Source organism: Acomys minous (assembly GCF_964271855.1).
Source record: "Acomys minous genome assembly, chromosome: 13".
NCBI classification, from domain to species: domain Eukaryota; kingdom Metazoa; phylum Chordata; class Mammalia; order Rodentia; family Muridae; genus Acomys; species Acomys minous.
This window is the reverse complement of record NC_140495.1, coordinates 73,112,365-73,136,059: the sequence shown is the minus strand read 5'-3', so window position 1 is coordinate 73,136,059 and position 23,695 is coordinate 73,112,365. Positions and strand designations below refer to the sequence as shown.

Sequence of the window (23,695 nt, the reverse complement as noted above, 5' to 3'; positions counted from 1 at the left end):
GTGATTTTCAAAACAATGATTAAAAACAAATCTTTATGCAGAAGAAAGACATTTAGTGTCCTATCAACTCTACAGATGCTATATCACAGCTGAAAATGAGGAAGTACCTTTGAAAGAAACTATAAGCAAATCCAAAACTCGATTTGAATTAGAATAAAAAAGTAAGAATTATCTCTGGTATTTACTGAAACTGTTGTTACAACTTTTCACTGGGTGGTTAAACTTATCTCTGTTGTGCAATAAATGCAAAAACATTTGCCTCCTGCCTTGTATCGGATGAGTTTTTTCCACTTTGAACCCTGCAATGCTGGAATATTGATTAGTTTTTTAAAAAGAAGTCAATATTTGCAAATGAGGGATATTAGCATTAATATAAGATGAATGTGTTAGTTATAGATGCATGATTACGAAACACTCATTTTGGGTGGCCTGTTACTTTCTTAGATAACATTTTACTAGGACGTTACGCCCCACTTTGTATTGTTTCTATGTGTTCATGAATACTAATACCCTGTCCAGCCGCTCCACTCATCTTTGTTCTGTCCCCACTAATACCCAGGTTCCCAAAACGGACATAACAGTGTGAGCACAGACACAGCTCTCTAAAACTACTCAGAGTTCAAAGAATAATGTTGCATTCATTGTCACGTCATCAAAGCAAACAACCAATGAACATTTTCTTTTTTTGCATTTTCTTTGTAGGCAATATGTCATATTTTTAAATAATGATTATCTCAAGATCTAAAATCTAGACTTTTTTCAAGATGAGTTCTGATACCAAGATTGCATTTTGGTGGCCTTCTCAGATCTAATATGTAAAGATTTTGAGTGGTTCCTTGTCTGAGCAGCAACCTGTTTAGAACTAAAACTCCTCTTCGAGATTTGGATGAGTACCACAGGCATGCGCGCATTCATATGTAATGTCCACAAGCTACCTGGCTTCTTGTTTAGTGATTCTGCTGCTTTCCTCGTTATGAACTCTTAACTCATAAGAGACTGTTAAGCATCAGATATAACTTTTGCTGCTTTGTTAAAATGCTTTCAGAGTGTGTTAGGCAGCTAATGTTTAACAGACTATTGAGTTGCATAGGGTTGCTGGAAATTATGGGAAAGCCACAGCTTTGGTAATCTCTTTCTAAGTTATGCAGCACAGATGTTGTTGTTGTTGTTTGTTTGTTTGTTTTGTTTCCGTTCTCAAGACATGGTTTCTCTGTGTAGCCTTGGCTGCCTTGGACTCACCTTGTAGACCAGGCTGGCCTCAAACTAACAGAGATCCACCTGCCTCTGCCTCCATGAATGCTGGGATTAAAGGCTTGCATGACCTGGGTGCAGCACTGATTTTTTTTTTTTAGGAAAAATTATTGACCTTACTTACACATCTAAATTAGATAGTCTGTTTAACCAGCTTTTTTCTAGATATTGAAATAACAGCTAGAGTTAATATTTATTGGTTTGCCTTATCATTGTAAATGGGAAAAGATTATTTGTATAACTTAAAAAGATTAATTTCTGATGATGTGTCATCTTATACAATCAATACTAATAAAAATAAATCTACACTTATGAACCAAACTGTTGTTATATCACTTCAACATACCATAACACTAGTGTTGTATAAAAGAAAATATCAACATACTACAAAATGACGTAATACTTGAGAATAAAAGGGAAACCCTATTTAATGTTTAAACACATTCCTAACCCTCATAAAGACATAAACATTTGAGAGATGTATTAATACTCTCTTTTAAGATACATCTTTTAATTTCTTGTGAAGGAACAATGTGGTTTAAGTCATAAAAGTTCTTCAGAAGGAATCTATTTTCTATAAATGCACACTATTAACCTGATTTTGTCTTGGTCTTTTTTTCTTTTTTTCCTTTTTTGAATTTCAAGAGTGTCTGATGATAATGATAATATAGCTATGTGTGATAAACAGAAAATCCTGAAAAGTACAAAGTAACAAAAAAATAGAAATACTTGTAACTTGGTACCCAGAGGCAACCAATATGTATGTCTTTTCAAACTTATTTCTACTCTTTTTTCTATGTGTATTAAAATTGAGATTAGTCCTATCCAAAAAGCATATGAAGTGAAAGCCATTAGGATCAGGAAATAAGCGAGCTGATATTAAATTAGCGGGACCTTGTATGCACTCTGTTACTATTTTACAATGGTCTACTCATACCCAGGACTGGCTTTTTGTCCAGATTATTAAGTAGTGGGGAAAGTGACATATGTTTAAATGTGCTCTATTTTATTTCAATAATTCTGCTTTTTCAGGGTTGTAGATCTCAGCTGTTGCAAATTATGTCAGGCTGAAAATTGGTTACCAGCCCAGATAAACAGCTTTTTTGAGGGAAATAAATCCAAATAGAGTGAATTGTTTTGTGATTTTGAGATTAACCAACATTCAATGTCCAAGCATTTTAAAACTCTTTGAAAATAAATAAAATAATTTACTGCCTGTTCCTGCCCACACTAACACTCAAGAACAACTTTGAAAGTTTGCAAGCTCTAGTTGTATATAGAAATACAATGTATTTTGTTGTTCATTAGTCATGCCACTCAAAATTCAGTTAGCTGAAATCTACTAACATTTTCAATGTCATTAACACTTCGACTTGCAAATTATTTTCCTTGTTTTTTTTCTCCTCCATGGTCCAAATTGTGCTTTGTAAAATGAGGTATACAAAAGCTTCAGAAACTTCTATGAAAAATGAGAAAGTGAAACTTTCATATTGGATTTTCTACTATCTTATTGTATAAAATAATTATATTTTTCCCGTCATAGTTCCAATAGAAGATAATTTTTTCTCTCTCTTTTTAAACATTATCATTGTCACCATGACTCTGACTCAAATTGGAAAGTTCCTTCTCATCCTTGCAGCATCCTGTTTTTGGTGGTGTTGTTTTCTTGGTGACAATTTAGTCTATATCTTGAGACATTAGGATATTGATACCTACCTCTGATGGCTTAAATGAGAATATATCCTCCATAAACTTGGGCGTTTTAACACCCCAGCTGGTATCTCTGTTTGGGGAAATTACTGGAACTATAGCCTTGCTGCAGGAAATGTATCATTGCAGGAGGGTTTGATAGTTTAAATCCTCACTTCTCTTCCAGTGCCCTCTGTGCTTCCTGCTCCTGCTGCCCTGCCCGCCCCTTGCTGCCTTGCCTGCCCCCTGCTGCCATGCCTCCTTTGTGGTCATGGGCTCTCATCCCCTGGACTCGAAAGGCCAAATAAACTCTTTGTTTTATGAGCTGCCTTTGGTCGTGCTGTTTTAGCACAGCAACAGAAAAGTAAATAAGACGCCACCAGAAAGGAAAAGCTTATTTCACAAGTATTTCATTTTGGGATACCTGACTTGTTTGCAGTCTTTTCCCTTTTGTTGCTGAATTCTTTGATATCCCACAGGTCTTTTTGTAACTTCCAGCAATTTAATTTCTGTCTGACCTCTCTACTCAAACTGTTCTCTCAGTGATCTCGGTAGCCTGCTCCATGCTCACACTAGTCATTCTCAGACTACATCTTTTAAGTCTATAATATGACCTTTGACTGCTCACTTGTTCATGAAATCCTCCATAGATATGTGTGTGTGTTGTTGTGTGTTGTGTGTGTTGTGTGTGGTGTGTGGTGTGTGTGTTGTGTGTGTGTGTTGTGTGTGTGTGTGTGGTGTGTGTTGTGTGTGTTGTGTGTGGTGTGTGTTGTGTGTTGTGTGTTGTGTGTGTGTGTGTGTGTGTTGTGTGTGTGTATTACAGGATTTTAGTTCTCAATATTTTGTCTCCCTTTGGAATAGTCTCCCTGTGTTTCTAACTTTGGCTGTGCTCTCTCACTATGTCTACCTCATACTGACAGGAGAGAGGAGTGGGGGGGGGGGACTGTTGGGGAGTAGATAGCCTTGGCCTCAAATCCTGGCACAGCTCTTTATCAGCTGGATGTCCCTAGGAAAGTCACAATCTCTTGACTCCATTTATTTCTTTTCAAAACAAAACAATAGCACCAAAGATAGGCAAACCAGGCCTCTCGTATGCATTATTAACTAGTTGAGAGATTCAAACAACTTTTAACTCTAGACTCTGTTGTCTCTGATGTCTTCAGAGCCTAGATGGAGGCAGGAGCTCCATTTTTTTTCTCAGTGTTGCCTGTAGCAAAATCAAAATACCAGTTTTGCCCCTAAGCTTTGAGATGGAATGGGAGTCTCACTATGCTGTTGCCAAGTTTATTCTCAAATTTGTGAACTCAAATGATCCTCTACCTGCAGCTTTGAATCTAGCTGGAACTATAGGAATCTCCCATCACCACATACCACTCAGTTTTCATTCCATTTATTTATTTATTTATTTATTTGTTGGTTTTTGAGACAGGGTTTTTCCAGGTAGCCCTGGCTGTTCTGGAACTCACTCTGTAGATCACGCTAGTCTCAAACACAAAGATCTGCCTGCCTCTACCTCCTGAGTGCTGTGATTAAAGGCATGTGCCACCACTGATCTGAGCTCTAACCGACCAAAGCAGCAGGCATGTGGCCTACATCTGCACCAGGTCCTCTGTATATATATTATAGCTTCTAGCTTAGCGTTTTTCTGGGACTCCTGACTGTAAGAGTGAGAGTGTGGGGATTCCGACTCTTGGACCTGCTCTTAGGACTCTTTTTCCTCCTGTTGGTTGTGGTGTCCAACTTTGATATTATAGCTTTTGGTTCATCTTATTATGTTCCATGTTGTCATACTGGGCTCATATCTCTTTGAAACCTGTTGTTTTCTGATGAAAGACAGTAAGGATGTATGGGTCAGACAGAAGAGAGATGATGGGGAGAAAGTGGGAGGAGCAGAGAAAGGGGAAACTCTAGTTGTGATATATTTTATGAGAAAAGAGTCTATTTTCAGTACAAGAAATTTTAAAAAGAATTTTTAAAAAGCTTTTATATATCGGTTAGAGTACCTAATACTGGGTAGATACTCAATAAATGTTAGCTGTTATTTTCATTAATAGGATTATTATTATTATTTGCTTATTGCATAATTAATTATGACAGCTAGCATATTTTAACCTTTAATTATTAATAAATCATTTTGAAGTACTTATACATATTTATAACCTATCGTCCTGAGTGCTATGCCACACTCCTTTCTACTCTCATTATTTTGAGTTTAAAACAGTAACAAAAAAATATGTCACTGGCAGTAAAATTGGTGCCACCATTCTTGTAAGTGATGTTGGGCTATATCAAAAGTGACATATTTTTCGTTTTATGTGTATTTTATGACAAAAAGGCAGTGACAGTGCACCTGAAAGAAAATTTCTATTGAGCTCTAAGATGTCAAAGGGCAAAGTGGAAATGTAGCACCCCAAAATAACTTAGCACACAGTCTGCAGAATAAATATTTATTTAAAGAATGAATAAATGAATTAAGTAAAAAATGTCCAGAATCTACTAGGTATTCACTCAACAAATATCCATTAAGCAGCTGCCATGTACACATCAATGGCCATTTTAGAATAAGAATACAGAAATAAACATAAAATGTATATTCTATTGAACAAAGACAACCAAAACTACCTTTAAAACACCAAATTTTTGCATAATTGTGAATCTAGTGCCAAATCATTACAATAAAGCAAAGTTAAGGCACACGAAGATTCTTGGGTTCCTAGTGCATTGTATTTACGTTATACTATAATTGATACTGTGAAATAACATTACATCTTAAAATTCTAATGATCATCTGAGGTGTTGGAAAATGATACCAAGTGAAGTGTTTGATACAGGGTTCAATTTGTGAATAAATGTCATTGTATGTGAAGCACAGTACGAGTTGTGTCCATATGAAAATCAGATGTGATGTGCAAATGGGAAACACAACTCTGAGTTAAGAGCAAAATAGATCTCAAGAAACCTGAGTACTTCTCCCACTACTGTCAAACAGACTCCGTCAAGTGTCAGTGGCTTACAACAACTCTTTATCATGATTCTCTGCTTCAAATATTGGGTTAAGCTCTGCTCATCTGATGTGACTCACAGGGCTCGATCTTGTGGGTCATCATGGAGACACATGAGTTCATATAGCTTCACACACATGCCTGCTAGATGGTAGCTATCTCTCAGCCTCAGTGAAGCTAGCCTGGGCTATTGGACATCACGATACCAGTTTAAGATAACCACAAAAGAAACTGTAAGCCCTCTCGAGGAAAGGTCTCAGAAATCATACAGCACTTTCACTACTACCCAATCAGGGTCACAAGTTGTGCTGTCCTTAAGAGGTGAGAGAACAAACCCATCCTCTTGATGTAAATTTATAAACATTTATACACATTTTTAACCAACTCTGGATAGAGAGTTACTACCTTATGCTGGCCAGTTACTGACCACAATGCAGATAGGATGAAATGAAGGCTGTTAGGAAACAGTATATTCACAACTGAAAAGTACATTCTGAATGGAGGGAATAGGCAGCAAGCACAGCATGCCAATATGAGCCAACAAGGAGCTTATTGTAGTAGGAAAAGATATGCGAAAGTGAGTGACTGTTTTAAAAAAGGTGGCCGAGAGACACTAGGAGTAAAACATTGCTAGGGTTGCAGACCATTGGTAAGAACTCCATATTGTAAACTAGAGGGCAAAAATGACAAATAAAAAATGGACAGAATTTTTTATTGAGTGACATAATTTGTCATTTTTGACACTAGAATCTTTCTGTCTTCTCTCTTTGGTTGGACTTGAGAAAGGAAGCAAAAATGGAAACAATAAACCAGGAAGGAGATTGAGTCAAGTAAGAGATAAGGGTGGCTTAGACCTTGAGGGTAGAGCTGACTTTTATTTTCTGGAATAATTTGTTGACTTAATAATGCAGAAAACATATTCTAAGATTACTGTTAGTTATTCCTACAATTTTCTTTTTTAAAGTTATATTTATTTGTTTTTATACGTCTTCTCTCTCATCAAGCCTTTGAAACTCATTCAGTTAACATGTATTGATGCTAGTCTCACTATTGGAATGAAAAAGAGCATCAGAGAGATGTTGAATCTTTCAGATATTATCATTAATGATAACTGAAGCCAGAGGTAAATAGATGTCTCTATTAAGAGCCACTGATACTCCTCAGATTTTATACTCCTCTGTTTTGTGCTGAAAGACAGCAAGTGTGTTAGAGCTGAGACACACTACCAGCATTAAAAGGCTTCTATAAAATTGCCAAAAATTACACACTTGATGCAACATTTTTCATTAAGCCTCCACTAAGTTAAAAGCAGCAAATCAGGAATTCAAAACAAGATGAAAATTTCAAAAGCACCAAGAATTCTAATGTGGCATAGCAGGGGTTAACCTCATGAACAAGAAAAGGGAGATGAATTGATCAGCTAATATGATAGTGTTAACTATAAACACTAAAGATCAGCAAAGCATTGAGAATTCTTGGATATATATATATTACACACACACACACACACACACACACACATATATATATATATATATATATATATATATATATATATATATATATATCCATAAATCTAAGTGCTCAGGATTGACCAGTATTGCTGAATAACCATGCTTAAGGTCCACCCACTGCCAATTTTTAAAGCTCTCTATGTAATTTGAATGAATATCAAAGGTTGAAAAACCAATGTTCCAAATAGTCATTCAGGTAACTTGTAGCAAAACTCTGATTTTATAACTCATCCTGTTATGACAAAGTATCAGTTACTACAGATAGCAAAGTCTTAGCATTTACAGGATCTCAAAATGCAGAGACTATAATAAAACTCTTCCTGTGAAGGGAGTGTAATAAGAAACTGTATAAAAAGTTACTCTTGTACCTTTTGGTTTTCAAGTAAATAGGCTCAATGTACTGTCAATGAACTTCCTAAATTTGAATTCATTATGTTAAAAACTTGAATCTTGAGATATATGAAAAAGCATGACTGACTTGTAGAAGAATAAAGCACAGTATCTGCTTGTATTGATTTTTCATAGATTTAAATCCATAATACTCTAAACAGTTTTGAAATGGATCACTACAACTTTTGCTTTTTTTTTTTTTAACTAAGCAAAGTTTTGTTAGAATCGGCAGATAAATTCCCCTTCGGTTTAGTTATTTGTAATTTTAAGCAATAGAGGATATATACAAATGTTATATTGTTTTCAAAAATGAATTTAAAATTTGCCACAAGCACTCAGGTCCAAAAATTATCTAGGTAAATGCTTAGAGAATTGGATAAAGACCTCAAATAAATATTGTTATAACATAAATACAGTTTGAATCTTCATTCTTCTACTCTGTTGCATTTTGGTGCACTTTTAAATCCTTCTCCTTCTTTTAGCCAGCCTAATAATAGGAAGAAAGACATGTGCAGGTGACAGCTAATAGCTAGCACTGATGAATGTAGGTGTAGCCAACAAAGAATTCAATGGTTGTGAAGAATTTTTGCAAGCATGGCTATGTTTAAAGACTATTTGGGGAAAAAGGCAAAATGTAAAAAAAAAAAAGACATTACGAAAAGGCAATGTATGGTTTTCAGTATTATGTGGATGCCCATTTCATCATTGCATATACTTTTGATATCATTAGTCTGTTATTCTTACTATATCTCTGTATATACATTTCACTGTGTCTAATGTTTGCCTTGTGAATGACAAACTAAGCTTCATAAATAAAAAAATTACAGTTACACTTTTTACTGTAGCATGCAAAATTATGACACAGGAATAACAGTGTGGTGGCAAGAACATGTATAAAAAAAACATTATTCACTATGCAGCATAGGACAGCTGTTTTACTTCACATTAGCTCAACCACTTACGTACCAGTTTGCTTTACAGATACCCTTGAAATCAATCAGACATGTGGACCATGCTTTTTAAGATTGCTGTGCTGTGAGAATAAGCTTTGGAAAGTCTGAAAATACAGGCAATACATACCAAATGGTATATAGTAACAGTTACAGATATGCTAATAATTGAAAAACCAACTATAGGGCTCGAGATGTAGCTCTGTACGTTTACAAAGCATACACAAAGCCCTGAGTTCTATCAACAGCACTATATAAACTGTGAATGATGGCAACATGCCTGTCATCCCACCACCAAGTAAGGAGAGGCGTATGTATCAGAAGTTCAAGGTCGTCCTCAGCTACATAGGGAGTTTAGTGCCAGCTTGACCTATGTAGGAGGCTGCAAAAATAAAGGAATTTTTGGTTATAATATGGCAGGATGTTTTATGAAATAATATGTGTTTTAGCATCAGGATGAAATCACTCCTTTATAACTCAACTTTTAATAATAGGCAGATGTGGAAATCGTCAGCTTTCTCAAGAGCATTTTAGATCATCTCTTCTACTGTTTATTCCAAATTCTGGTGTCTTACCAGATTTAATACATGTTAGTCCATATGTAGTATTTCATACATTATTGTGAATGAGACAGAGTCATTATAGGGGTGCTATTTTAGAGACAGGACAAAGGTAATATAGTTTCAAGAGGATACACATGAAGAAGTCATGGAGCATCTCATGTTGAGAGGAGCCAGGGAAGAGTGAAAGGTTATCTCTTAGAAACCAGAGATAGTTACTTCTCACTTGTGCCTGGGGCTAGGGAAGGCCAGCCATGCAATCACTGCACAGAATAAAGCAAATTGACCCACTTTTCTAAAGATGTCTTGTAAGATTTGCATGATCTTCAGAGTCTAGCAACACTGTAATGAATCTAGAGTTTATATCTGAAAGTATATATATATATATATATATATATATATATATATATATATATGAAAGTATATCTATATATGAGATGCTAATACCTTGAGTAATGAACTCTCATTACATGTATATGAATACATAACTTGCTCTCAAGTAAAGCTCTTTTCCTTGTTAAGATACTGAATTCATTTATTGGACATAAATTCATCATATCGAAGTCAGAAGTACTTAGACGCCATCTTGAGAGAACAGTTATTGTATTAAAGTAAGCCTGTCAACCAGAATAAATAATGCAGGTGTTGTGTGTGTGTTTTAAACATATCAGGTGTTTAAGTATATTTTTTACTTTACACTTTGGCCACCTGAGATAAATGTTTTTCATTTGGCCTTGATTGTTTGTCACACACACAAAAAAGAGACAGACAGCTAATGGCATAAGTTGTTTGCTACATGCCTATGGCTAGGTAGAATTACAATTTGAAACAGTTATCTAGAAGTAAACCTAGGTTTAGATTTAAAAGACAATCTGTAATGCTTGAATGATATCATGGAAGACTTACAAAATTTTGAAGTGTCCAGCAAACTGAGATTTTTCATTAAAATTGGCCATGAGTTTTACTTAATGGTTCCCAAATATGGTGTTCTTTCCTGATATCAACTCGTGAATATTAAAAAGATGTTGCTTATGGACACCAAAAAGGGGTGGGGTACACAGTACTCTGTAGTTTAAGTTGGAAGGTCCAGTGTCAGAGAAAACCGCATTGATCTGAAATGGGCTATATGCACGTTTAACCCCATGCCCTAAGGCATTAAGAAATCTAAAAGGCAAAACCCAAAGTACATAGAAACTAACTCTAAGCCATGTGGGTTTTTATCCTTCGAATTTCTGAGCCATTCTTAACACGTATAGTAACTTGGCTAAAATGTTTAAATACACTCATACATACAGGTTTTCTAGCTGGAGAGTTTCCATGCCTGGGGGAGGGGAGGGGACAATTGGTGCATTCTATACAGAGCACGTGTGATGATAATAAAGTTGATTGGCTGAGCTTTGCAGCTCCCCCCTTTTTTTCTCTTTCTGTAGAGTAGTTCAGCGGGGGGTGACAGGGTTCCCCCCCCCCCATCGCCACCAGCTCTACTAACAAGACGTAGGTTGATACCATTTTTATTGTTCTGCTGGGGTGGGAAAGAAACCATATGCTTTAGCATTTTAAATGGCTACACCAAAGAGAAAATTGAACCAGACCTCCTCCCCCATCCTGCTGGACTTTGGGGTGGGTTTATTCTCAATATTCCGCGGACTTGGGGTTAGCTTAATGTTCCTGCGCCTGGACAAAGAGGCAGTTGGGGGCAAGAAATATTCAGGGCTTTAGAAGAGCATTGGACTAAGTGAAGTGTGGAGTGGGAAGCTTACATCTGAAGCCCACCCCTCCCCTGGATACCAGGCAAAGGCAGTGAGAGTCGGAACCAGCTGATGCCTCTTCCCGTTTCCAGGGTGAAATTTTCACGGCAGCTAATTCTAAAGGGAAGAAAAATCCCTTACCAGCAGCGAAGAAGATCCTATCACCCAACCCCAAGCTATGTAACCTTTTAGGCAGGCTTTTCAGAGAAACCCGCATTTTAAAAGGCAGCATTTACGGTCCAAACCACGGGCCTGGAATCAGAGCTGGTATGAAAATATGAAAAGCCTCTTTACACTCAGGGTGTTTGAAACGACCCGATGAGCATAGCAAGTGTCTGCCAACGCTCGGTGGCTGCCGCTGCTGCTGCTGCCGCTGCCGCCGCTGTTCCTCGCAGAGGGCTGGACAGAGCTAGTCCTGATTTCAGCACCTCCGGCGCTGGACAGCTCCCTGCACGCCGCACCACCGCCTGCTTGCTTTTTCCCCACTCTCGCTTTGCATTACTGGAGATGCATCTAAATTACGTCCTGTTCAACAACAAGTAGATTTTTTTTTCCTGTACGGGAATTACAGTAGGCGATTCTCTCAATTAAACTGCATTTTCTTCTTTACGGACTTGGCTGTCAGGCGTATTTATCCAGATCTCCCCTCCACCCCCTTTGCAGGAACGAATCTTTGGGAACGTGGTCCACCCAGGGATGTAAAACTGTGCTTACCGATGCATCCCATACGAAATGCTTATGTGATCGGCTCTCTACCTTCGCCATTTTGGCTCAGCAACCTAGAGAAATAGTAAGTAACAAAGGGAAAACACGGCTTTAATGCAAAGGCAGGGACGTTGTGTCGAGTGTTTCTCCAGGGAACTGCATTTTCAAACGGGGGAAATAGAAAAGGTTGCAGGGTGGCAAAATCGGGTTCTCCTCAAATACAGTAGCTTGGGGGAAATGAATTCTAGTTGGTGTTCGATAACTAAATTCTACTCAATTTTATGTCTTATAAGTTGGCGTTTCTGCAGTATAGTTTTGAAGATGTACTCTGATATTACTAATATTCTGCAAACTTTCAAATAAAAATAATTGCCAACTCAACGTTTATTTTAAAGCTGGAAGGCTGTTCTGGGGGAATTTGTGACAATGCTGTTAGGAGTGAAATGAAGACCCCAGACACCAGAGCTGAACAAATTGCATAGCTGCATTGGATATTTTCAGTACAGGTTTTCTGAGGGTGTCCTTGGATACATATGTATTTTTAAATCAAATTAAGTTTTCATGGAGCCATGGTTGTTTGGAACAGTAAAATCATTCCTTAAAAGCATGTGAATTCTTGCAAAAAAAAAAAAAAGGAGAAATCATTTCTGAAAGAGAGAGCTGTGCAGAACAGTCCAAAAGAAAAATAATGTTCTCACCAAATGTGTTTTGAGAAAATTGAAGTAATAACAAGTAAATATTCTGACAAATATGACTTCCAGACCAAACCTGGCCTAAAAAGTATCACTCCTTTTACTCACTTGATGGTAACATATATCTAATAATTTGATACAGATTTTGTGACACACTTAATTTTACAGTATATTGCTTCAAACTTCTACTATAAATTTTATGAAAAGCATCTAATTTCATTAGTTATGGCCATGCTACTGTCTGAAGAGCCATTTGGATCAGTGGATGTTTGTACTATTTATATACGTTTTTAAAGGTATAAGCTTATTTTTCAAGGTCATGGTTTTAGGGACTGATACTATGCAAATTATCTCCACATACTTTGTTCATAAGAAAAATATATTTGAAGGTCTTAAGTATAGCATTCTATTTTCTTCTGTATAATAGGAAACCAAGCAAGTAAATTTTAATGTGAGAATGCTTGACTCAGAACAAAGTTGTCAAAAGTCAGAAAGTTTCCATTTTTTTCAGTAACTGTGTGCCACATTTGGATAACATAATTATTTATAAATGGAAGCAGCAAAATAAATCTTACCAAGAATCATATGGTGAAAATAAAGAACTGTGCTGCTTCAGATCTCACTCAAGAAAATTTCAACTGTGAATGATGACCAAGTTGTAGTTTGGGATCTTTTAGAAAACTTGAAGTAATGGGCTGGACTCAAGCATTTTCAACCTTAAGGACTCTATTGCTTCACAGTGTGAGAGAAGGTAGAGCTAGAATTAGTCATGTTAGAGCTGAAGAAAGTGTGAACCGAGTGTTCTGTGGGGTAATTATCTGGTAACTATAACAACTGTTTATGCTATCCCTGAGTGATTGCCTAGTTGCTCTGAGTCTAGAACTTACTATTAGCCACCTAACATTTCTCTTTCTTTTCTTTTTCCCCTAATTTAAAGGTCATGGAATCCTCTGGCACCCCTTCAGTTACCCTAATAGTAGGCAGCGGCCTCTCCTGCCTGGCCTTGATCACTCTAGCCGTTGTCTATGCAGCACTATGGAGGTATGTAATTAGGGGGTAGACTTGAGATAAGGAACTCAGTTCCTCTGAGTTAAAGCTATGGTTGTGATGAACGTCTACTATCTTCATCACATATGGAAAGGAGCATTGTTATAACAGAATTAGAACATTTGTGATAGAACTGGAGAAAATGAGCCATATTTGCTTATGATTAAAATAAATAAACAAAACTGTGTGTATACTTTTCTTCTAACTCATATGACTATAGACTTGGACAAGTTCTTCGCATATAAACACAACTCTCTTATGCCTCGTTTCTTCTCTGTGTGGATACTGTTTATATTGGTTGTCACTGAACCTCAGAACTCAGCGTTCTCTCTACAGGAATAGATATCAAGTTCTAAAATACCAAACATTCTTTCAGTATGTCCTGTACAATGAGTAAAGCCTTCTCTGATGTTAAAAGAATTAACAAATTTCCAAAGTTCTCTTCAAAAGGTCACTTACTTCAGTGTTTGTCATGAGTCAAAATTTGACAAATTTGAAAGAAGGACATCATAAAAAATATGAGAGGGAAATGATTGAATTTTTCTCCCATATTTTAAATTGTAATTATTTAATAGTCTATGGAAATTAAATATTTTTCTAGGTAATTTCTTTGGCACTTCTTAGAATACAACTAAAAATTGGGCCTGTGAGATTTAGTATGTCTACTCATGCATTGACGATTTATATGTACCATATGGCCAAACTATTTAATGGATTTTATAACCATTGTCATTGTTAAAGTGGTCAAAAATGCAATATTACATTACATTACATTACATTAGTATGCAGATAATTGCCTAGTGTTTCCTGAATATATGATCTATTTTGCAAAATATTTGATATAACTGCAAAAGTTGATCTATTTACCTCAAAAACCTTTATATTTACTTAGAGTTTTATGCTATCAGCAGAAAAATTAAAAATCAATTGCTATTTAATTAAAGAGATATTTATTTAGATTAACATTGACATTTAAATAAAAGATTACTGTCCATTATGGCTTTTGCTCATTTGCAAGGAAGAATGAATTGTGAAAGACATTTAAATTGTCAAATATGTTAAGTTGTTTCATGCTTTGTGCAAAAAAAAATGTGTGTACATTTTGGCCCAGGTACATTACAGTAGTATTGTCCACCAGGGAAACACTTTTAGAGTAACCATGCTGATCCTGTAAGAGAAGAAAAATGCCTGATGCAAATATAACATTGTGGACAACAAAAATGTATGTTCCAGATTCGACTAGGCTGTTGACTTATAAGAATGAATTGGCATGCTTGGAAGACTACAATTTCCCAAACAGCATGAAAGACATGTCCTTTTTGTTAATGAAGGGATTGGCTAAGATACTAGGTAATCACGATAACATTATAATTCATACCCATTGGATCCTTTAGAAATGAGTTATATTTTCAGCAGTTTCTGTTCAGGTACAAATCCACCTTCTGCTGAATCCTCTCAGTCTCTGTCTCTGTCTCTGTCTCTGTCTCTGTCTCTGTCTCTGTCTCTGTCTCTGTCTCTCTCTGTTGCTGTCTCTCTCTGTGTCTCTGTCTCTGTCTCTGTCTCTGTCTCTGTCTCTGTCTCTGTCTCTCTCTCTCTGTGTCTCTGTCTCTGTCTCTGTCTCTGTCTCTGTCTCTCTCTCTCTCTCTCTCTCTCTCTCTCTCTCTTTCTCTCTCCACACACACACACACACACACACACACACACACACACACTCACTCACTCACAGGCACACATGTATGCACACACACACACACACACACACACACACACCTAGAATATATGTGAGTATATGATATATTTGTTGATCCACATGAAGCTTTCTAAAGTTCAGAAAATGCAGCATAGTCACTTACTACAACAGAATTCTAGGAATTTCTGAAAATCATTAAAGAATCTATCCAAACTTATCCTGAAGTTGAGAATTACCAAAGCGACCACCAAGAAACAGCACAAACCTAGATTCCTGAGAATTAAGTGGTCATCAATTCATCATCTATCCAAGGAAAAATTGAAATAATAATTACAACTTGAAAGAAGTGTCAAGACTCATGAATTTCTAAGTGGATCTTACAGAATGATTCATTCAATGTACTTTATAAACATCAAATACACATGAGAACAATTTGATTCGGAATGTATCATTTGTTGGGATCCTCCTGCCTTCTTCTCTAATAAAAAATTTAGGATTAATATATTTATAGTGATTTATAAAATGTATTAGCATGTAAATTATAAATCGCATGCTATTTTGAAGTGTATAGGTGATCCATGGAGTTATTAAAAAGTATTCTTTAAAAAATTTACAGGGCTGGAAGCATGGCTCAGTGGCAGTGCTCATCTTGCATGTGTGATACTCTTAGGCTCAATTCTTAGAGATATTACTATCTTTGCTATTAACACTATTGGTAATCATGATAATGTTTATCATTATGATGATGATGATTATGACAGTAACAATACAGTAAGCTGTTTTCTTTCCATCCACCCATACAACTGGGAGAAATGCACTGTTACATCAAGAAGCAATTTAGCATGTCCTCTCACCCAACTTATCAACAAAGAGAGTCCACATTTTTTTTTTAAAATACAGAATGTCGTATGACAATGTTGAAAGTAGTGACATTTCTTAGCAGTATTTAAAACAACAATATGACTCAGTATTGCTGAGAAAAGAAAACATCTCAACAGTGCGCAGTGCAGCCAGTTGGTCTTTTATTGCTCTGTGATTTTTTTTTTCTATTTATAAGCAGAAAATGTCACTGAAGTGCTTTTTGATAGTGTCAAGATGTGTATTTGTACTACCATAGAAGCCATTAAAATCAGAAAAAATTTGTAGCCTCCATCCTTAAAAGGGAACAACATAATATTTGTTGATACCTTTAGTACCCCAGTGTGTGTTTTATCACAGTTAGCCATTCAGAATGCATGAGAAAGGTCCAACAAGACTTGAAGCCCATTTTGTGCTGTCAGCCTAACTTCGTCCAATTTGGGTTTATTTGTGAAGAGTAATTCTCTACCATTATCAAACTTAATTTTTGTGTTTTGGTGTTACTGGTTTTCTTATTTATTATTTTGCTTCAACTTTTTGAGAACGTGGTTGCTGCCTGCATACTATTCAATGACAAAGTAGGGAGAGAGAAAGAACTTTGTGAGATTATATCTTTTAAAAAGTACTTCCAGATCTGTGGTTGCCCCATCTACCATTGTACAGAAAATCCTATGCCTGCTATGGAATGAGAAATGTTATAATACAAATGGAACTGGATGAAACACACAGCAAGTACAAGGTTCTCTTACAGTTAACGTCATTCAGTGATTACCACAGGGTACAGTTAGGAAAACAGCTGCTACCCTTTCAGGGTAAATAGCTGGTGGAACACTTGATTCTGAACAGTTTTTTTTCCTGTTACTTACATTCTCAGTGCACTTTATAATTGTATAGCAGATTATATATGCACATTTTTTCCTGAGTAAAACATGGCAGTCACCGATGATGTTCCAGCCTAATGGTGAATGATCATTTAAGGAGTGTGTTCATTTTTATTTCTAAATACTTGTGCTGCTTTTTTTTTTTGAAAGTGATACCCAAGGACATAAGAACCAGCCTAGCTACATTAAAAAAAAAAGAGGCTTGAGTGGCCACTGATGTTCATGGCTTCACATCCTTCTAGTACACAGGAGAGTTGCCTCAAAATCTTGGGGGAAGCTTTACTGTTGGGCCTGTGTTTTTACTGGTCAATGTAGATATTGGAAATGTATTTGTACATGTGTAAGAAGATATTACAATAATTGAAGTATTTCCAAGAAATTTTATTTATCTAGACAAATAGTGCATTGTTCTCACATATGTACAACTTACATTCTATCACTCATGACATATTATAGAAAAAAATAAGTTTGAAGGTTTCTTACACATGCTATGTACTCTGAAACTGGGAACCTAAGAAAAAGACTTATGAAAAAAATGGTTCTTTGTTTCTTTATATAAAGTCTGGGGTCAGAGGTTCTTTCTACAGTTAATTTTACTAATTACGCAGTATGAAATTTGTCGTATTTCTTTCTCTCTTTGACTAGGTACATCCGCTCTGAGAGGTCCATAATCCTGATTAACTTCTGCCTCTCCATCATCTCATCCAATATCCTCATACTCGTTGGACAGACTCAGACGCACAATAAGGTATGACTATTACCCACTCTCGCTGTGTTTGTGCATTTGTTTTGGCATATAGTTGGTTATTGGTTTGCCTAAGTATTTGTTCTAAATATTTGTTTTGAAATATATGATTTTTTTTCACTTGTCACATCTGTTTCTGAATTAATGTACTTCTTATTACGAATCCCATTGGTTTATACCTGTAGTGGTGTAGACGGTATAATAATCAGAATGTGTGTTAAGTATTATTCAAATCCATATGTCTTCAAAGGCTTGAGACACCAACAACACATATTTTTATTGACTGTCCCAATTGTGTAGTGTGTTCAGCCAGAATGAAATATAGTGTCTGTGTTTAAGTCTACTTTATGAACATACCAGTTACTAAAATGACTATATCAATGAATTACAATCACAACATCACTCAAAACCTATATCCCAAAGGGTTTATACACACTAATCACAGGATCTATCTACGTCTATGTTCAGACCTTTCAGAGTGTTTTCTTTGCTGAAAGCTTTTTGATAGTTAAGCAACTTTGCAGTTATTAAAGCATATAACCACTTTTTATTAGGTTGTGGAACTACATCTCCCATTTTTAGGAATTGAACAATATATTTTTTGTTAAATGTCCTTACTGCCTTCCATAAATGACTGTCTTTACTTAACTATTCTCTACTATATTTCAGGAAACCCACCCTCATATTACTTTGCCCAGGCCTCATTGTTTTAGGAGTAATTTCCTTTTTAAATTATTAGTTTAAACACCAAAATCAATAGTTAAAATTAGAAACTCAAATGCTCTTTTTAGAAGCTTTTTCAATAGATACTCATAGCACCTATAAAGACTATGGGTACTTTGATTGGATTCACAATTCCTATTCTGCATCTAGATAGGACCTTAGAGGTACATCTTCCTCTTTGAGGCCCATTGCTCTAGGCCAAAAAGACCCAAGGGGAAAGCCACTGACCCTGAAGACAAACCAAAACATTATCCCATTAACCTATAAAACTAAAAACTACTTTCATGTTCTTGAATATTTTCAATACATCACTTCTTGTTTCTTTTCCTTAATAAAGAGACAAAGGAGTAAGAAATTTATTAAAATAAAGTACATGGCCATTTTAAGACAATCAATGTAAAACTTTTGAAAAAAAGAAGTAGACAGCAAAATAGAAAACAGACAGACAGAGAGGAAGAACCAGAGAAGAGCAAGAACCAATTAGAGATGGGAAGAGGAAAGAAGACACAGAGGTACCTGCAGTTGAAAAGATAAAGGTGACCATGATGCTCAGATGAGAAAGAGAGAATAGTGGAAGAAGTGAAGGAGAAGGAAACAGAGAGAAGGAAAGAGTGAGGATGTGAACTCCCATCCTGTGTCTTCGTTCCAATCCTCCCCGTGTGCTGGGCTTCTGGTCATCTCTGCTCACTTAGTTCCCACTAGCAGTTCTTTGGCTGACTGTCTTTGAACTTCCCCATGCAAAAGAAGCCCTTCCCTTTAAAGCAGGAGCCAGGAAAAACAAATAAAGCTAAAGTTTGGTTGAGCCTCCTTTAAAGAATTTTGTATAAAACGCTTACTGCCCATCGCTTTTACACCCTAAATTTTAGGGTTATGCCTCTCTCTGGACTATGGTGAACAGTGATGTTCAGTAGAGACTATGCTTTTAAAGCTATCTCATGTGGTGGAACATGGAACCTACTAGCACACCTAGGGGAATAGAACTTGTTACAATATTCATTACCTGCATTTCAATAGTTCAGTGGTGTCACGTGACTAATGACAGCCAGGTTGTGATTGTGTCTATCCGAATGTTAGCAATATCCAGAAACTAGAATCTTCAAAAAACAAACAAAAAAAACTCCTTATGTGTTGTTCACTTTGGCCTTTGCAAGCTTTTGGTATCCTTGTTTTATAAATAAACGTATCTTTTTGATATTTCCAAATATTTTCAATGTCAGTAGCAAGATGAGACAAGTCTTGTTTTCCTTCTCATTTCTGATTGTGAGAAGTGGCTGGTGTGTGCTTATTAAAAACTAAAGAAAAGTTTAATGTGGTATGGTTGCTCCCCAGGAAACTAACTGCAGAATAGATTTCATGTGGAACCATAGTGGGCTTGTGCCAGATTGACTATGCTAATTTTTGCTGTTAGTTATTGATGCTCGTGGGGGGCGTGGATAGTAGGTGGTGGTGATTATGTGGTGTTCTCTTATTCTACAATAATTTTGTGTTATTGGTTTGGCATTGTTGTTCTTACAAGCTTAAGACAATTCATATTAGAGTGAAGAGGAGATAAAAATGGAAGAAATAGAATTTTATTCTAAGTCATTCTCAGCAATAACAGATTTCCTAAGGGGTAGCAATTACGTGTGAGACTTGAATTTAATTAAATGGGTCATATTTTATTTGGGATGTGAATGTTTATACCCACCTTTCCATAACCAAGATGAAAATGCATAATTTATATAGATATAATCTATATAAACTCCAAGGGAAGTAAAGTGTAAAAAGTAAAAATATTGATTGGTGACCAACTGTGTCTTGTGCGGGTTGTACGTAGGATTTCTTAGCTACTATAGACAAGTTGTAATGGTCAGATTCCTACGTCTGACTTTCCTGACAAGTTTTGACTAGTGTTTTAGTATTCCCCACTTGGAAAATGGAAACATAGGAGAAGACTCTTGATGAGCAAATTATTTGGTACTACTGTCTTGTCTACTTTGTGTGAAAACTGGCATTTGCTGCTGCTGTCCAGAATCATGCTGAAGTGTTGAAGTGTAGTCTTTCCCGACTCTCTGCTAAAATATAATTGACCTGATTATCATGCTGTGCTCTCTGCTTGCTTTTGAATTGGGGAAGAAACAAGCCAAAATAATCCAAATTTAATATACTCAATATTTAAACTGTAGATTCAATGGCTGGCAGTAAAATACAGAATCAAATGCACCATCTTATCTCTCCTCTTAAAATGTTGTTGTAAAATTTAATTATAACTTGCTTCATTGTATTTTGAGCTTTTCTCATGAAGAAGCTTTGTCTTTTGATCTTTTTATGGATTTTAAAACCTCAAGCAGGATATTCATATTTCACTCAGATTTACTGTCCATAGGTTTATACCATAAAGTAAGCATGTGTAATTGTGTAGTTTTGTGGATTAATTTTGATGCTGTTAATTTGCAACAAGGAACATTTAAGATACAGGTAAACTCATGAAATGGTTTACTTAATTACTAAAATTTCCCCAAATATAATTTTGTTTTGTTCCAAGAGTCTGCCATATGCTTTATCATCCCAAAGATTACATAGACCTCACCAGAAGGAAGGAAAATTGGACAAAAATATTTATACTATTCAAAATAATTCAATTTATTATATGGTAGTAGTGGTTGAGTAATCACAAGCAACCAAGAATTTCAGTGTACTCAGTGTACTAAGAGGATGAGATAGCTTCTCATCCTCAACATCACTACTAGGTTATAATTAAATGCCATACCTACAACAGATAGTTATTAGATCAATGCTTGTTAACAAGTCAGTACCAAAACTTGTTCTGAAGACTCAGGCAGAGCTCGTGTGTGTGTGTGTGTGTGTGTGTGTGTGTGTGTGTGTGTGTGTGTGTGTGTGTGGTTTTGGATACTTTGTCAATACCCTGTATGAAATATCCTCTGAAAGTGGATATAATGCTCTTCTGTAGAAGAGTTCTGTGGCCTTCGGTCAGCAAGACTCAGTCAGAAATATACCTAACCCAATGTCTAGTACAGAATGGTTGGGCATAAAGCTTTGGCCCTTTCTCTAAGAGGTCCAGGATACATGTCTCAGTGGAAAATTAAATATAATTTATTTAAATGATAGAAGAACAGAGCACATGCTGGCTCACACCTTTCATTCCAGTGCTCAGGAGGCAAAGGGGAACCTCTGTGAGCTAGAGAGCAACCTGTTGGACTTATGGAGTTCTAGGATAGCCATGGATTCTTAAATCTTATCTCAAAAACAAACAAAAAAATCAAAAGTAAGAAATGACTAATGGTGTTTATTATTTCATATATACTGAATATCTGTATTTTTACGAAAGAGAACATATTATTGTGTAACAGTTACCCAAAAACAAATATCTCAGTTGAGGCCAATATTTTGCACTGACTTTGGTGGAGAGTTGTATGTTGATTATCTATAGATAAAACTGGATCAGAAGGGAGTGTAGCTGCCGCCTCAGAAGTATGGACTTTTTGAAAACAATGCCAGTTGATCCTTATGACTTGTACATTACTGGACCCCTACTTGAATAAAGATTAAACTATTGTATCATAGGGAAAATACCAAAATATGATCAAATAAGCTTAGGCCATTCTATCCAGTACAAAAGTATAAAGTTTTGAAAACTACTTAAATACATGAGGGGAAAATTATGCAATAGCTTTAGTCTTAGAAGACTAGGATTTAATCAGAATTCTTCATTGGCTGGTAAAAGGAAACTTGTAAACTACTTGGTATGTATGTTATCTTCTCACTAATATTTAGGCAGTTTGATCTCATGAGCTTTTAATATATATAGTATTGGAGTGTGTAATTAGCTATATCTTTTAATGAAAAACTGTAAAAGATACAGAAAATTGCTGTCTCATAACACTTAAACTCTACAAAGTTGCCTCTCTTTATTGTGTACTTATTTTATTTTTCTAACCATGATGAATTTTGGTTATGAGATTTGCCTTTCACAGCCAAGCAATCTCTGCAGTCCATTTGACATATTTTAATTATGTAGTTTTTAAGGGAATATTTAATAAAGATTGACCAAGTTAGTAAGATATGGACAATGGAAGAAGTTTTTCATTGGTCATACCTGTATCTTTTAAAATTGAAGTCCTCCATTCGGATATCTTAAACTGTGTCAAGCCTTCTCTCTTTCTCCTAGCAGCCTAAGACTTTCTTTGACCAAAGGCACAGCTTATTCACACATTCACCTAAACAAAGGGCCTGTGACTACCTATGTGTTTTCAGCTTCCAGGAAAGCTGGCTATGTGTGCCTCACAGCTTCCATTCTGTACCCCCTGAGAGCCACATGGAACAGATTCCTTGTCCTTGAGTTTCAGTTTTCTGTATTCTTTGCTGGGAGGGACCATTCTCTCTCTAGGATGCAGGTGGTTAAAAGCATCTTCAGGAGGAAAGCCTAAGCATTCTAAATGTTCCACTGCTGGTTATACGATGTGGAACATGGTCCATAGCTTTATACCATAGATTCTTGTCAAAGTTTCAAGAGCCAGTACCTCTGACATTTTGACCCCAGAACCCAGTGCTTGGTACACATTCCTTGAGTGTCTGCAGTGACTACGCTGGTGATGATGAAGAATGCCGAATGTACCTCTGAATGTGTTCTATTTTGGGGCTTCAGATTTCCTCTTGTGGAATTTCCTATTCTCTACTAGCATCACTCTGTGTCCTCATTCCACATTGACACACTTCTAAACGTTGAGTGCTGGGACTTTGGAAATCATCTTCACTATCTCTGTCACCCTGATACAAGACCAGTACCTCATCTACCTATGCCTGCTGATCCCTCAGTTCTCAAACATAGCCCTGTCTCTGTCAGATACAGCTGCTGCTTCGTAGCATCACGTAACCCACTCTACTCCATAGCTCATCTCACAGAAGTAGAATTCAGTCTGACCCCACGCCCTAATGTATTGTCTTCAGAAGTGATTTTTCAAACCGTGACCATATGAAGGGAATGGAACATATTTATCCAAAGTTTCTATTCACTAGTTTTTCTTCATTGATGTACCAGATCTCAGAAATAATTTTTACTTAAGAGCTCATCAACTTATCAACCTGCCTTAATATTAACATGATTCTACTGACCACTGCATTCTCATTTTATTGTGTTGGGTTTTATTTCATCACACCTGTAACACCACACTGCTTTTGTCTCACCAAAGTCACTTGATGGCTTCTTGCTCCGTGCAGTACTTCATGCCGCAGCATTGTTCCCCCATCGCA

The 23,695-nt window shown here is 36.3% G+C and overlaps 1 protein-coding gene across 2 annotated transcripts in view; it reads left to right on the top strand.

Moving 5' to 3' along the window:
- The window catches only part of ADGRB3 (adhesion G protein-coupled receptor B3), a 708,182-nt gene that overhangs the window by 549,128 nt on the left and 135,359 nt on the right, over positions 1-23,695 (top strand). For both annotated transcript variants that reach the window (XM_084755178.1, XM_084755177.1), the window contains exons 17-19: positions 11,768-11,894; positions 13,439-13,542; positions 17,623-17,725. In XM_084755178.1, coding sequence (XP_084611304.1) covers positions 11,768-11,894; positions 13,439-13,542; positions 17,623-17,725 — 334 coding nt within the window. The remainder of the gene's footprint in view (positions 1-11,767; positions 11,895-13,438; positions 13,543-17,622; positions 17,726-23,695) is intronic.